The following is a 12500-nucleotide window of genomic DNA, read 5'->3' as shown; positions in this document are numbered from 1 at the left end:
CACCGCGTGAGGTGCACTGACTGCGCTATACCCCGCTACGGGGAATGATAGTTAGTGGTATGGAAAAGGATCTGGTAGATATAGATGAAAAATAAGCTGCTAATTTCTGTCGCCAATTCTTTAACAAAATTCCTCAGAAATTTAATAGTTTTTCGGTATAAATATTTAAATAAATATTTAAATATATAATAAACAGAAGGATACAGAAAAATTATCCGAGTATATTTGGTATTTATAGAGATGACGCACATGTTTCATGCCTATGTTTAATTGTATCCTTAGATTTCAGCTGCAAGTAAATAAAGAAGAGTGGAAATGGAGAGAGAAGAAGAGAGAGAATTCTTTAATTAAAGAATAGGGGTACAGAAAGAAATAAGATAGCTGATTTGGCCCCGTAATGGAGCCGTTGGGGGTGTTGTGAAATGAGTACCCCAAGAAAATTAACCTGGAAATGATGATGACGAAGATGACTAAGTCTATGAAAATTAATTTTTAATTCATAAAAATATTAATTTTTTATTTAATTTGGAATATACCACATGCATATGTAATGACAAATCGTAATGACATTTCTGTCATTGTAATGGAGTTGATGAAATTCAATCAGACGTGGAATATGATAAGGTAATGTGACATGCAGTCTCTTCATTTCCGCCTGAGGAAAATTACCCTACTCGAAGTCATTTCCTTCATTACGCGAGGGGTGTAATCTCCAGCGTTATTCCAGAGCCATTACGCGACTTCAGTAAGGACTGGAAATTCAAAGGGATTTGTTATTGAACTCAAAAAAAGGAATTCTAAGTGTCTTATCCTAGTTCGGTTTTGAAATGGTTTTCAGGAAATGTTTTGACAGGTTTGAATAGAACATAGAATTTAGGTCAAGGCCAAGCGCTGGGTCCTATGAAATTGAGAGGAGAAAGGTTTGAGATGTGTAACAGGAGGAAGACCTCGCTGTTGCAATATGAAACAATTGTTAGGAGAGGATTGAGGGAAGTAAGTTGGAAGGAAGACAGTATGACTAGATGAGGTAGAGTCATCAGATGAATAATAGAGGTCGCAGCTAGGGTCCTAAGGGACGCCGCAAAGAACTAAGCTTAAGTAATGCCTACAGTTTGACAGTTACGTGTTCTGCTTTTTATATTTTTTACTGTAGAACTCGATGGGCAACTGTATGTCTTTTCGTTTCGCTCGCTAAGACTCGTTATAAAAAAAAAAACACATACCCAGACATGAACACGCGGACACTTCTTCATATGTATTTATTTTTAGCCGCCTTATGTATGAAGACAGGTTTTTAAATTGAATTGAAATAAATCCTATCCGGCAATTATAAATACTTGACAGTGAAAAGTCCTGGTCATCAGGACTACTGGTATATATATATATATATATATATATATATATATATATATATATATATATATATATATATATATATATATATGTAGTATATATATATATATATATATATATATATATATATATATATATATATATATATAAATTATATATGTATATATATATAGCATTGTCACAAGACCAGAGTGGCAAGACAAAATGAAATGCAGAGACAAAGAAAGCTAACAATTACCAAACAATGGTAATACCCAACAACCTACTTATTTTAATACCTTCGTTAAAATTTCATCCACTTCATTCATAAGCCTAGGCTGATATTTAATCAATTAGATTTTACACAACGAATACCGTGATTGCCGTGATTACTGCTATTCATATGTATACCTAACGCATTTGACATGGTACTTGGCCTAATGCCATATTTATGTCGTTTCAGTCGAATAGCAGGCGTCTTTCTACTTAGTCCCGCGTACGTTTAGTTACATTCTTTATAAGGAATCTTAATAAATATATATATTTTTATATTTATATATATATATAAATTTATAAACCAGTTTTCTTTGAAATAGGCCTAAAAGGCCAAATGCACATAAGTATTAAGTCTGTAATACCGAACTGCCTTTGTGTACTCACCCACGACCTCGCTTAGACCAACCTCCGAACCGCCGAGCTCCAGTGAGAAGTTCTACAAGTGAAAGATGATTTTCTCCTCAACAGGTACCACGGAAGCGTCCACACAGGCCTACTGGGTAGCCCAGACATTAAAGAACACGATATCACTGTGATAACACTCCGTCGTTCCCGAATAAAAGCGAAAACTGAGCAAATAAAACGTTTTAAGATCTGTTTGGTGGTGAGAAACCCGCCGTTGTGACGTCAGCGACAAGGATCGTGGAGGTCTAGGCTAGTTACCATTCTTGGAACTTGGCCGAGTCACGAGAACGACAAAGTTTTTTGTTTTTCGTCGTTTAAGGGGACACTATAGAATTCTGTTGGCGCTTTAAAGCTCAGTGTTTGAAAATCCGGTTTTATGATTTTCGTTTTTTGTGTATATATAAAACTGTCTTCTCTGTATCATAAGAGAAAGATTTTATCAAAACATTTTTCTACCAGTTAAGAACGGTTTCACTCTTCTCAGGTAGCACAGGTGCCAGTTGTTGCTCGGTCACCCAACACCCCCCCCCAATCCAGTAACCCCTGACCTTAGAGGTCATGAATCTTGTCCTCCTTTTGAGTCTTTGCCGGTCTGTCTGTCCCCCCGTCTGTTCGTAATCTGCTTGAAAACTAATGAGTAGGTTTTGGTGAAATTTTGTCAAAACACTCACTAGAGAAACACCTTGAAATACCCGAATTTTTTGCTTAATCTTTGGAGATTTCCAAATCATGTCCATAGAAACGATGACAGTCTTCGTGGGTATCCATGAGAGGTTTTTCAGACAGGGAATCACAGAAAGAACGGTACCCTAATTTTCTTCTTCAATCCATTAATTGTATCTCAAGATGAAATGTTTAAGAATTTTTACCACATTCAAACACCTAAGAGATAAATCTCTGGCAGATGCAGACATCCACACCAGAGTACAGTATTCTAGTAAAGGAAGGACGAACGACCTAAAGCAGGTTGCATTGATTTTATCACTGTTCAAGCGAAGGTGCAATACATTACTACCCTAATACTATTCTCCTTGCATTTTTATAAATATTTATCTATTTTTTTAATTTATTAATTAATCATTTCATTTTTAATAAGTGGGATCTCTTCTTTCTGTATTCACTTCACCTTCTTTTACCTCTTCCTAATGAACACCTTAATATTCTTTGGAAGCTTGAATTTCAAGTCAGTGGCCCCCATGGTGGGCTTGTTTCATATGGATAGGTTTAATCTTCTGAATATTATATGAGACCCTGCATACAATACCCAACTTTCGTGCGGCATTTGCTGACACTTTCATTAGATGTTTCTCAAAGGCAAGATGAATAAAAAAGTTACACCCAGAATAGTCAAAACTTCAGGCTCATTCAGCAGAGTCCCATCCACCTGAAAGGGAGGATGGGGTAGAAAATCTGTACGAGATCTGCTAATCAATAGTTTTCGTTTTACTAGAGTTCAGCCTCAACCCCCACCGTCTACACCATTCACTAATCTTGTCTATGTCACGATTGAGACTAAGGGCTGCTCTATTTCTTATAAGTGGAGACTTTACTACACTCACCAGTGTTGCATCTTGGCATTACTGAGCAATCTTATTTTCCATGCCACCAACCATATCACTTGTATACACTAAGAATAACAGTGGACCAGGAACACTACCCTGTGGAACCCCAGACACAATAGGTCTTGGTTTACTAAAAGATCCCATCAACAGCAACTCGTTACTGCCTACCTGCAAAGAAATCTTGAAGTGAACCTACAACATATTCACCCACTCCAAGATTCTGAAGATTATAAGTAAGTGCCTTGTGATTTACTAAATCGAAAGCAGCACTAAAATCTATTTGAATTACTCTACACTCAAAATCCTTATCAAGGTTTTCTTGTGAATGGCATGCCAAGTCTAAAAGAGCATCACTGGAACCTAACTGATTCCAATATGCATATTTACTATCGGCTAACAATCCTTTGGATTCCTTATATTTATATAGGGGCTTAAAAATAAGTTTTTCTGCAACTTTTGAGAGCACAGGGAAAATAGAAATTGGCCTGCAGTCTGCAGATACACCATTCTTTGGAACAGGCACTGTATGATTTAGCTTTCGCTCATCCGCAAAGATGCGTCTTCGACCTAAAAATCTAAAAGAGAAACAATGGTTATGTTAGAAATGGGTAAAGATTACGGCTTTATTGAGCATGTAACTTTCTGATAGTCTGTACCCAGTCTCCCACTGTCAGTGCAGAATGTTGTGATGATTTCTATGGTGATTCAATTCCACTAAAATCAACATTGCTTAACTCTCCATAAAAATCATTAAAACATATTTCATCTATCGATAGGCAAATGCAGTGAATATGCGATCATTTCTTTTCTTATTTATTTGCTAGTCAGTGAAGTTTCGTGGAATAAAATATACATTATACATAAAGACAAGTAACTCATGGCAGAAGCAGTATCACTGTAGACTTTGATGCAAGGTTCTTCATCCGGTATCCTCGTGCTTAATACCATCCGGAGCCATAACCCTTCTGGTTTCCGTAAACATTGATATCAGGGGCTGCTGCGGCCGCAGCGGCTCCTTTGCTGTAGTGTCGGTAGAACTGGGCCTTTGCTGAGGCCACAGCTGGAGTGTCCACGACTATGCCATCGTAGAGGGGAGCTCCACCATAGCCGTAGCCTCCGCCGTGACCTTTGCCTCCACCGTGGCCAAAGCCTCCGCCACCGTGGCCATACAATCCTCCACCGTGGCCAAAACCTCCCCCACCGTGGCCATACAATCCTCCACCATGGCCAAAGCCTCCTCCTCCATGGCCAAAGCCTCCTCCTCCATGGCCAAAGCCTCCTCCTCCATGGCCAAAGCCTCCTCCACCATGGCCAAATCCTCCTCCACTATGGCCATAGCCGCCTTTTGCAACGGCAGCCAGCTGCCTCTGGTATGCGTGGTAGAAGGCATTCTTAGCAGCAGCCACCTCGTAGGTATCAGAGACGGGGATGACCTTCCCTCCGATGCCTGCTGGAACAGAGGAAGCCAAGGGCCCAGTATATCGAGGCTGGTAGTAACCGCCTCCTCCGCTGCCATGAGGATTCCAGCCGGAGCCGTAGGCCTGATAGGGGTCGCCTGCTGAGCACACCCCCAAAACTGCCAGAGCAACCTGGAAGCATTTTCAGTTCATGGAAAAGTTAAGTGGACTTTGAAATTATAGAGTGAAGTGACTTTGAAATTATAGAGTGAAGTGGATTATGGTATTTCAGTATTCAACAAAGAAGTCAGTGAGATCTGTTCCATCCTAATCTCTTTAGGGTTACTGTACCCTGAAGATAATGGCCACTGTAAAAACGATTCAAGAATAGCTATCTAGTTTAACTGAATAATCTTCAGAAAGAGTCATTTGGAAAATGAGAGACAATAATCTAAACGCCTTCAAATATAGCTAGAAATTTTATAAAACCAAAAGGTCCAGATATTTAAAAAAAGAATGAAACTTATACTCAAGAGGTTAAGAATCATTCCAGAATGAAAAGCGACTACAGAAAGACCAATCAGATTGTTAGATCTCTTACCAGAACCTTCATCGTTGCTTAGTGCTGAAAGAGCTTTTGAGTTACACTGTACTGAATGTCGACTGGCTTTGCTTTATATACTGACGAAATCTTCACCCCCAACCCCCACCTCAGCTTCCAGTCCAGGCTGGATGGAACATGCGCCCTGGGTTCGCCGGCCAACCGCGAAAATCCCTGGATTCTGACCAAAATGACTCTCAAAACTTAACTAGCATAGTCATGCAACGCAATGCATTGATAATGGCTTCTAAATTTTGTTAAGAATGAGGCGGGAAAGTACGATGGTTTATGAAGAATAAAATTAAGAAATCGTCACCAGATGGCAACACGTAATAGCAATACAAAAAGTTAGTGACAATGCCTCATATTAGATAGCCTTAAATTTCCGCTTCGTTTAACCAAATAACGAATATTAAGTCAGAAAAAATGAGAATCAATAATTTAGAAAATAATACACAATAATACAAAAAACTTTCTCTGTAAAATCCTTAGAATTGAGTTCACACCAATGGCTTCCAAAAACTCTGCATTTCATCTTTCAAACAATCATTCAACTGTTGATTGAAATTCAATGCAACGTGCTTAATTTTCCGTAAGTTTTGATATCATGATTGATCACACACTGATTATTTTGATCATTATTACTATTATCATTAACAAACATGGGAGCCTATATATATGGAAGAGGCCAGAAGTGACAATCACTTGCTTAGGCTTAATTCAATGGCATAAGTTCATAAAGACGAAAAAATCTGTCTTGAAAACATTGATTGAGAACTTAAGTAATCATATTTACTGACAGCAAATTCAAAGTAAATTAACCTTATATTTAAATAATTGTATACAAAAACATTCTTCATGTGGTGGTAGGTACCAACAGAATTCGTTTTTGCATAACTAATACTTGTGTGTATTAGGCCTTTTAGGCCTAGTTTAAGAAAAACAGGTATACATTAAGTATTAAGTATGCATCGACCCCACATGGAAGTAGGAAAAGATGCAGAGAAAGAAGAAGAATAAGTATTAAGTATGGATAAACGAATTCCGTTTGCACCCACTTGCTTCTAGAGAATCTTTCTGTAAACAGTCAAATATAAACTTGAATTTACTTTGAATTTAAGTCGACATAACTATAAGAAAAAAGTTCCTGTCAGTCCATGAGTTCTTAAATTACCATCATTTTTCATACAGATTTTTTGTCTTTTGTGAACTTATACCCCTGAATTTGGCCTAAGCAAGTGATAGGTGTTTCTGCTTTCTTCCATATGAATAAGTGTATGTATTTAGTAATAGTAATAGTAATAATAATCATAATAATCAAGGGGTGATCAATGATCAATCATGATACCAAAATTTACGGACATTTTAGTGCACTAAACTTGATTAAAATCAGAAGTTTAATAATTGTTTGAAAGATGAACTGCCTACTTTTCACAGCCACTGATGTGAATTCATTCCTAAGGATTTTACAGAGAAGGTTTTCATATCATTATTTATTATTTTCCAAATTCTTACTTCTCTATTGTACTAAGTTAATATTCGCCATTTCGTTAAACGAAGTGGAAACTTCGGCCAATCTTATATGAAGCATTATCACAAGCTTTTTGCATCGCTATCGTGTGCTGCCATTTTGTGACGATTTCATAAATTTAGTCTCACAGGCCATCTTACTCTCCCACCTCATTCTTAATCAAATTTAGACGCTATTATCAATGCAACATATGCATGACTGTGCATATTTTACGTCTCGATAGTCATTCCTGGTCAGAGTCCAGAGATTTTCGCGGTTGACCAGAGAGAGCAGGGTGCTGTATGCCCCAGGGATTGGGAGCAAAGATTTTGTCAGTATATAAAGCAAAGGCAACGACATCCAGTACAGTGTAACTCAAGAGAACTTTTCAACAGTCTAAGCAACAATGAAGGTTCTGGTAAGAGATCTAACAATCTGATTGGGCTTTCAAAAATCTTAATTTTCAGTTTGAAGTGATTTTTTTTGTACCTCTTAAATATAAATTTCAATCATTTGACCCGTCTGCTTGCATAGAATTTCTAGTTGCGTCTGTAGGTGTTTATATGTGTCTTTCACTCTCCAAATGATGCTTCCTGAAGATTATCCAGTTAAATTAGATAGTTATTCTTCAATCTTTTCAAAAGTGACCATTAACTTCAGGGTACAGTAACCCCAAAGACATTAGGATGGAAACAGACCTCTTGATCTTCTCTGTTGAATACTGAAATACCATAATCCACTTCACACCATCATTTCAAAGCTCACCTAACTTCTCATTGAGCTGAAAATGCTTCCAGGTTGCCTTGGCAGTTTTGGGGGTGTGCTCAGCAGGTGACCCTCATCAGGCCTATGGCTCCAGCTGGGATCCTCATGGAGGCGGCGGAGGCGGTTACTACCAGCCTCGATACACTGGGCCCTTGGCTTCCTCCGTTCCAGCAGGCATCGGAGGGAAGGTCATCCCCGTCTCTGATACCTACGAGGTGGCTGCTGCTAAGAATGCCTTCTACCACGCTTACCAGAGGCAGCTGGCGGCCGTTGCAAAAGGTGGCTATGGTCATGGTGGAGGCTATGGCCATGGCGGAGGAAGCTTTGGCCATGGTGGAGGTTTTGGCCATGGTGGAGGAGGCTTTGGCCATGGAGGAGGAGGATTTGGATATGGTGGTGGAGGCTTTGGGCATGGTGGAGGATATGGCCATGGTGAAGGAGGCTTCAGCCATGGTGGAGGAGGTTTTGGCCACGGTGGCGGAGGCTTTGGTCATGGAGGACTGTATGGCCATGGTGGAGGCTTTGGCCATGGGGGAGGAGGAGGAGGCTTTGGTCAGGGTGGAAGCTATGGCTATGGTGGAGGCCACGGATGGTAGAAAGCAAAAGGTTACCAGATGAAGAACCTCATTTGAATGTTTGTGTTCGTGTTACTTCTGTCATGAGCTACTTTTCTTGAAGTATGATGTATATTTTTTCTGCGAAATTTCTCTGTCTAGTGAATAAATCAAAGAAGAAATTATCACATATTCACTTCATTCTTCATTACCTTATCGACAAATGAAATATATTCTTGTGGGTGTTATAGAGAGGTAAGAAATATTAATTTTGATGGAATAGAATCACCTAGAACTCACCACAACATTCTGTATTGCAATGGGAGACTGGACACTGATTATCAGAAAGTTACGTGTCCAATATAACCAGCATCTTTAATTATTTTAATATAACCCTCGCTACTCTTTTAAAAATTCCAACGTACCAGTCCTACAATTTTGATTTGTGAAATCTAACTTTATTTTCTATTCAAATTGCAATTTTTGTTGTGGTAACTTTACAAATAAAGAAGATAATGCCAGAGCTTATGTTATTTTATTTGGTATTGCATGTCATGTGTTTGAATGTGGCAAAAATTCCTAAATATTTCACCTTGAGAAATAATCAGTGGATTTAAAAAGAAAATTAAGGTCCCGGGACGAAAGATGCATGACCTCTTAGGTCAGGGGTGTGAAAACGGGGTTGGGGCATGGGGGCAGGGTGGAGGGCAACAAATGGGATGCATACTACTTGAGAAAGAGGAACTGATTCCTTACCGGTAGAAAATTTTTGATAAAAGCTTTCTGTTGTGATACAGAGAAGCCAATTTTATCTAAAAAATAAAAAAAAAAACAAAAGTCATAAAAGCGCAGAATCAAACACTTTAGCTTTAGACCCATCAAGCTAAGTGTTTGATTCTGCGTTTTTATGAATCCTGTTTTTTTATATATATATAAAATTGGCTTCTCTGTATCACAGCAGAACACTTTTACCGAAAATATTTTACAGGTAAGGAATCATCTCCTCTTTTTCAAGCAGCATGCGTCCCACCATCAACAAAATTCAATAATGTCCCCTTAAACGACAAAAGGGCAAGGACTCTGCTGTCGTTCTCACAATTCGTCCAAAGTAAGGTGGCCTGTACGCCGCGGTCCTTGTTGCTGACGTCACAGAACAGGTTTCGCATCAACGAGCTAGTTTTAAAACGTTTTATTTGCCCAGTTTTCGCTTCTATTCGGGACCAAAGGAGTGTTATCATAGTGCTATTGCGTTCAGCGGTGTCTAGATTGTTCAGTTGGCCTGTGTGGACGATTCCCTGTTATGTGAGGATGAGGAATTGATTCAGTAGGCCTAGGAAGGCGATAACCTGCTACGTGAGGAGGAGGAAAGATTCAGTAGGCCTATAAAGAAGATTCCCTGCTACCTGAGAAGGAAATGATTCAGTAGGCCTATAAATAAGATTCCCTGCTATCTGGGGAGAAGGAATTGATTCAGTAGGCCTATCAAGAAGATTACCTCCCACCTGAGAAGGAAATGAATCAGTAGGCCTATAAAGAAGATTCCCTGCTACCTGAGGAGAAAGAGTAGATTTAGTAGGCCTATCAAGAAGATTCCCTGCTACCTGAGGAGGAGGAAATGATTCAGTAGGCCTATAAAGACTCCTTGCTACATGAGAAGTTAATGTTCGTTCACTTGTAGGACTTCTGAGTGGAGCTCTGTGGTTTGAAGGATGGTCTAAGTGTTGTCATGGGTCCTCTCACAGGCTCTGACAATGTCAAGGCGAGTTTCATTCAAGTCTATGCTTTATTTAACTTTTTTTAAGACTTCCGTTGCTTCATTTAAGTTTTAATTTCTCCATTAACATAAGTTCATGGGTCAGGTTACTGAATGTTACGGAATTTTGCACCTGGCTGACTTTTGCTTTTGTTTTTTGAACCACACTGTTCCAGTTATAGTTGAGAACTGTTGCTTAATAGGCTTGATTTTGTTGAAATGTCAAATTTTATCCCTAAATCTTTTGCTGTAAAGACTACAACAGGAGTCAAGATCAGAGACTTGTCTTTGTGACATTTTTACTTTGGTTTTAATATTCTTTAAAGATTCAGGCATCATATATCATTGCATAAGTATTTTTCACTCCGGGGTTTAAAACTCTAGTGGGGCTGGGTCATTGATTTGTGCTACGCTTATTTTTTTCAGGATCCGGGGATTTCTCATAGTCCAGGAAGGTTAGTCTTCAGTGTGTAACAATTTTTTTTTAGGATGTGCCTTTTAAGTTAGATAGGGTTAGGTTAGGTTAAGCGACTTGTAATAGTCCGTATGTACTCTGCGATAAGAACGTACATTTAAAAATCTACTAGTAATACATCTACATGTACTTCTGGATGAGAAAGTGCTTTTAAGATTCTTTTAGTCACTAGTAACAAATTCATATGTACTTTTGGTTGAGAAAGTACCTTTTAAGATCTTAGGTGACTAGTAATAAATCCATATGTACTTTTGGATAAGAATATGCTTTTAAAAATCTTGGTAACTTTCTTGTCAAGGCTCATCATTAAATCTACCTTGGTTCTTCGGCACGATAGTGCAGGTTATAGATTTTATTAAAGCAAAACTAAATGCTGCCAAAATGGAAACTTAAAACTTAAAACTGCTTTCAGATTTTCGTGGAAATATCAACCACATCATGAAGTCAAAATTAAGCAGAGATAACTTCGTTCCAAGCCACGTGAAAATGGACTTCTTCTCCCAGATTCGACAAGTGAGTTTGTGAACCATCCAACTAAACTTTAATTTTTTTTTTTTTTACCTCCACCCCTACAGGGGCGGTACCCCAGTAGGGGTGGAGGCCCTCTCATGTCCTGCTCCATAGGTCAAATGACCTGTGGGCAGGTCCATGGGAGGGTTAAATTATTTTCCCTTTCAGGTGAGAGTGCATCGGTCTAGCCATTTTTATCGGTTAGCTTAACCGTGACTTAAGATACATATGTTTTATAGGTTTATAGATTTCAAAAGTCACGTGACTGCTTGCATTCGAGACTAAAGACCTTTTCATTTTGCTAGAGTTTCGTCGTTTCAGTAAAACTCTGACTGTTGATTCAGAGTTTGGTAATATATAATGGAATTTGAGTTTAACGTAAGCATAAGCTTCTAAATATTTGGCGATAATAGCTGAACTTTCCTAGAGTTAATTTCATCTAAGCTCTGCAGTAAATTTTCTTTTATCTTTCTGCATCTGTGCTTCGCAACTTTAGGATGTTGACTTTTGAAAAATTTTTAAATATAGAATTATTATAAGTTTGGTAATGCTTTGGGTTACACATTAAATTTGACGTAATTCTTTTGTTCTTCAAATAGAGCCTTTGTTTTTCGATGTATTGTATCTTAAATGTAAGTCTTAGCTTGCTTTGGTTCAGAGTTCATATTAACGAAACTTTGTTATAAGCCTTAATATAGTGACAAGCTTTTAAGTGTCATTCATGTCAATCATATATTGAGTAGGCCGTTTTCACTCTAATACAATAGACAATGTTTGGCCATGGTTTTCATACAGTTAATAAACCTATATAAATCATAATAAAGTTGACACTTTATTCCAGTAAAGTTCAAATTAACAAATCACTTACCATGCAATATGCCAGATAATGCCATTCCTAAACAGCCCTGGAAAATTGACATTTTTTGCCAATTAGCTGGGCAGGTTCTGAAACTTCTTGACCTCTTATGATGTTCCCTTGCTCATTTTACTTTTGGCAGTTTTGGGCACCTCTGGTTCCCTTATTTGTTGGCAATTTAGGGTACTTCTGGTTCCTTGATTTGTTAGCACCTTAAGGTGCATCTGGTCATTTGATATGTTAGAAATTTTGGGTACCTGTGGTTCCTTGATTTTTTAGCACCTTACGGTACATCTGGTCCATTGATTTGTTAGCACTTTCGTGTACCTCTGGTCCCTTGATTTGGTAGCATTTTCGGGTACCTGTGGTCCCTTGATTGGTTAGCACTTTTGGGTACCTGTAGTCCCTTCATTTGTTAGCACTTTTGGGTACCTGTGGACCCTTGATTGGTTAGCACTCTTCATTCGGTTTTTCTGATTCTGGTCAGAGGCTTTATATGAAAAG

General features: G+C 38.4%; 3 protein-coding genes and 1 long non-coding RNA gene across 5 annotated transcripts in view; 2 read left to right on the top strand and 2 right to left on the bottom strand.

The window, feature by feature from the left end:
* LOC136828204 (uncharacterized) overlaps nt 1-2242 on the bottom strand; it is a 60756-nt gene extending 58514 nt beyond the window's left edge. Inside the window, exon 1 of one of the 2 annotated variants that reach the window (XR_010849955.1) lies at nt 1993-2242. The gene's annotated coding sequence lies outside the window, so the exon portion shown is untranslated. The remainder of the gene's footprint in view (nt 1-1992) is intronic. The other variant, XR_010849956.1, reaches the window with a different exon arrangement.
* A 2166-nt stretch (nt 2243-4408) lies between these two features.
* On the bottom strand, nt 4409-5585 carry LOC136827790 (shematrin-like protein 2). The gene is made up of 2 exons (XM_067085250.1): nt 5574-5585; nt 4409-5164 (listed from the first exon to the last, which is right to left on the bottom strand). Exons 1-2 carry the CDS (start codon nt 5583-5585, stop codon nt 4514-4516), a joined length of 663 nt encoding a protein of 220 aa, XP_066941351.1. The 3' UTR covers nt 4409-4513.
* A 2081-nt stretch (nt 5586-7666) lies between these two features.
* On the top strand, nt 7667-8444 carry LOC136827789 (uncharacterized). The gene is made up of 2 exons (XM_067085249.1): nt 7667-7744; nt 7881-8444. The coding sequence occupies exons 1-2, from the start codon at nt 7667-7669 to the stop codon at nt 8442-8444; spliced, it is 642 nt and encodes a 213-aa protein (XP_066941350.1).
* Nucleotides 8445-10530: 2086 nt separating this feature from the next.
* Nucleotides 10531-12500, top strand: part of LOC136828211 (uncharacterized) — a 2302-nt gene continuing 332 nt past the window's right edge. The window contains exons 1-2 of the long non-coding RNA XR_010849957.1: nt 10531-10610; nt 11043-11143. This is a non-coding gene — a long non-coding RNA (uncharacterized lncRNA). The remainder of the gene's footprint in view (nt 10611-11042; nt 11144-12500) is intronic.

The sequence above is a fragment of the Macrobrachium rosenbergii genome, chromosome 42, assembly GCF_040412425.1.
Source record: "Macrobrachium rosenbergii isolate ZJJX-2024 chromosome 42, ASM4041242v1, whole genome shotgun sequence".
Classification (NCBI taxonomy): domain Eukaryota; kingdom Metazoa; phylum Arthropoda; class Malacostraca; order Decapoda; family Palaemonidae; genus Macrobrachium; species Macrobrachium rosenbergii.
Note: the sequence above shows the minus strand (reverse complement) of the source record. Positions and strands in the feature narration are given on the sequence as shown.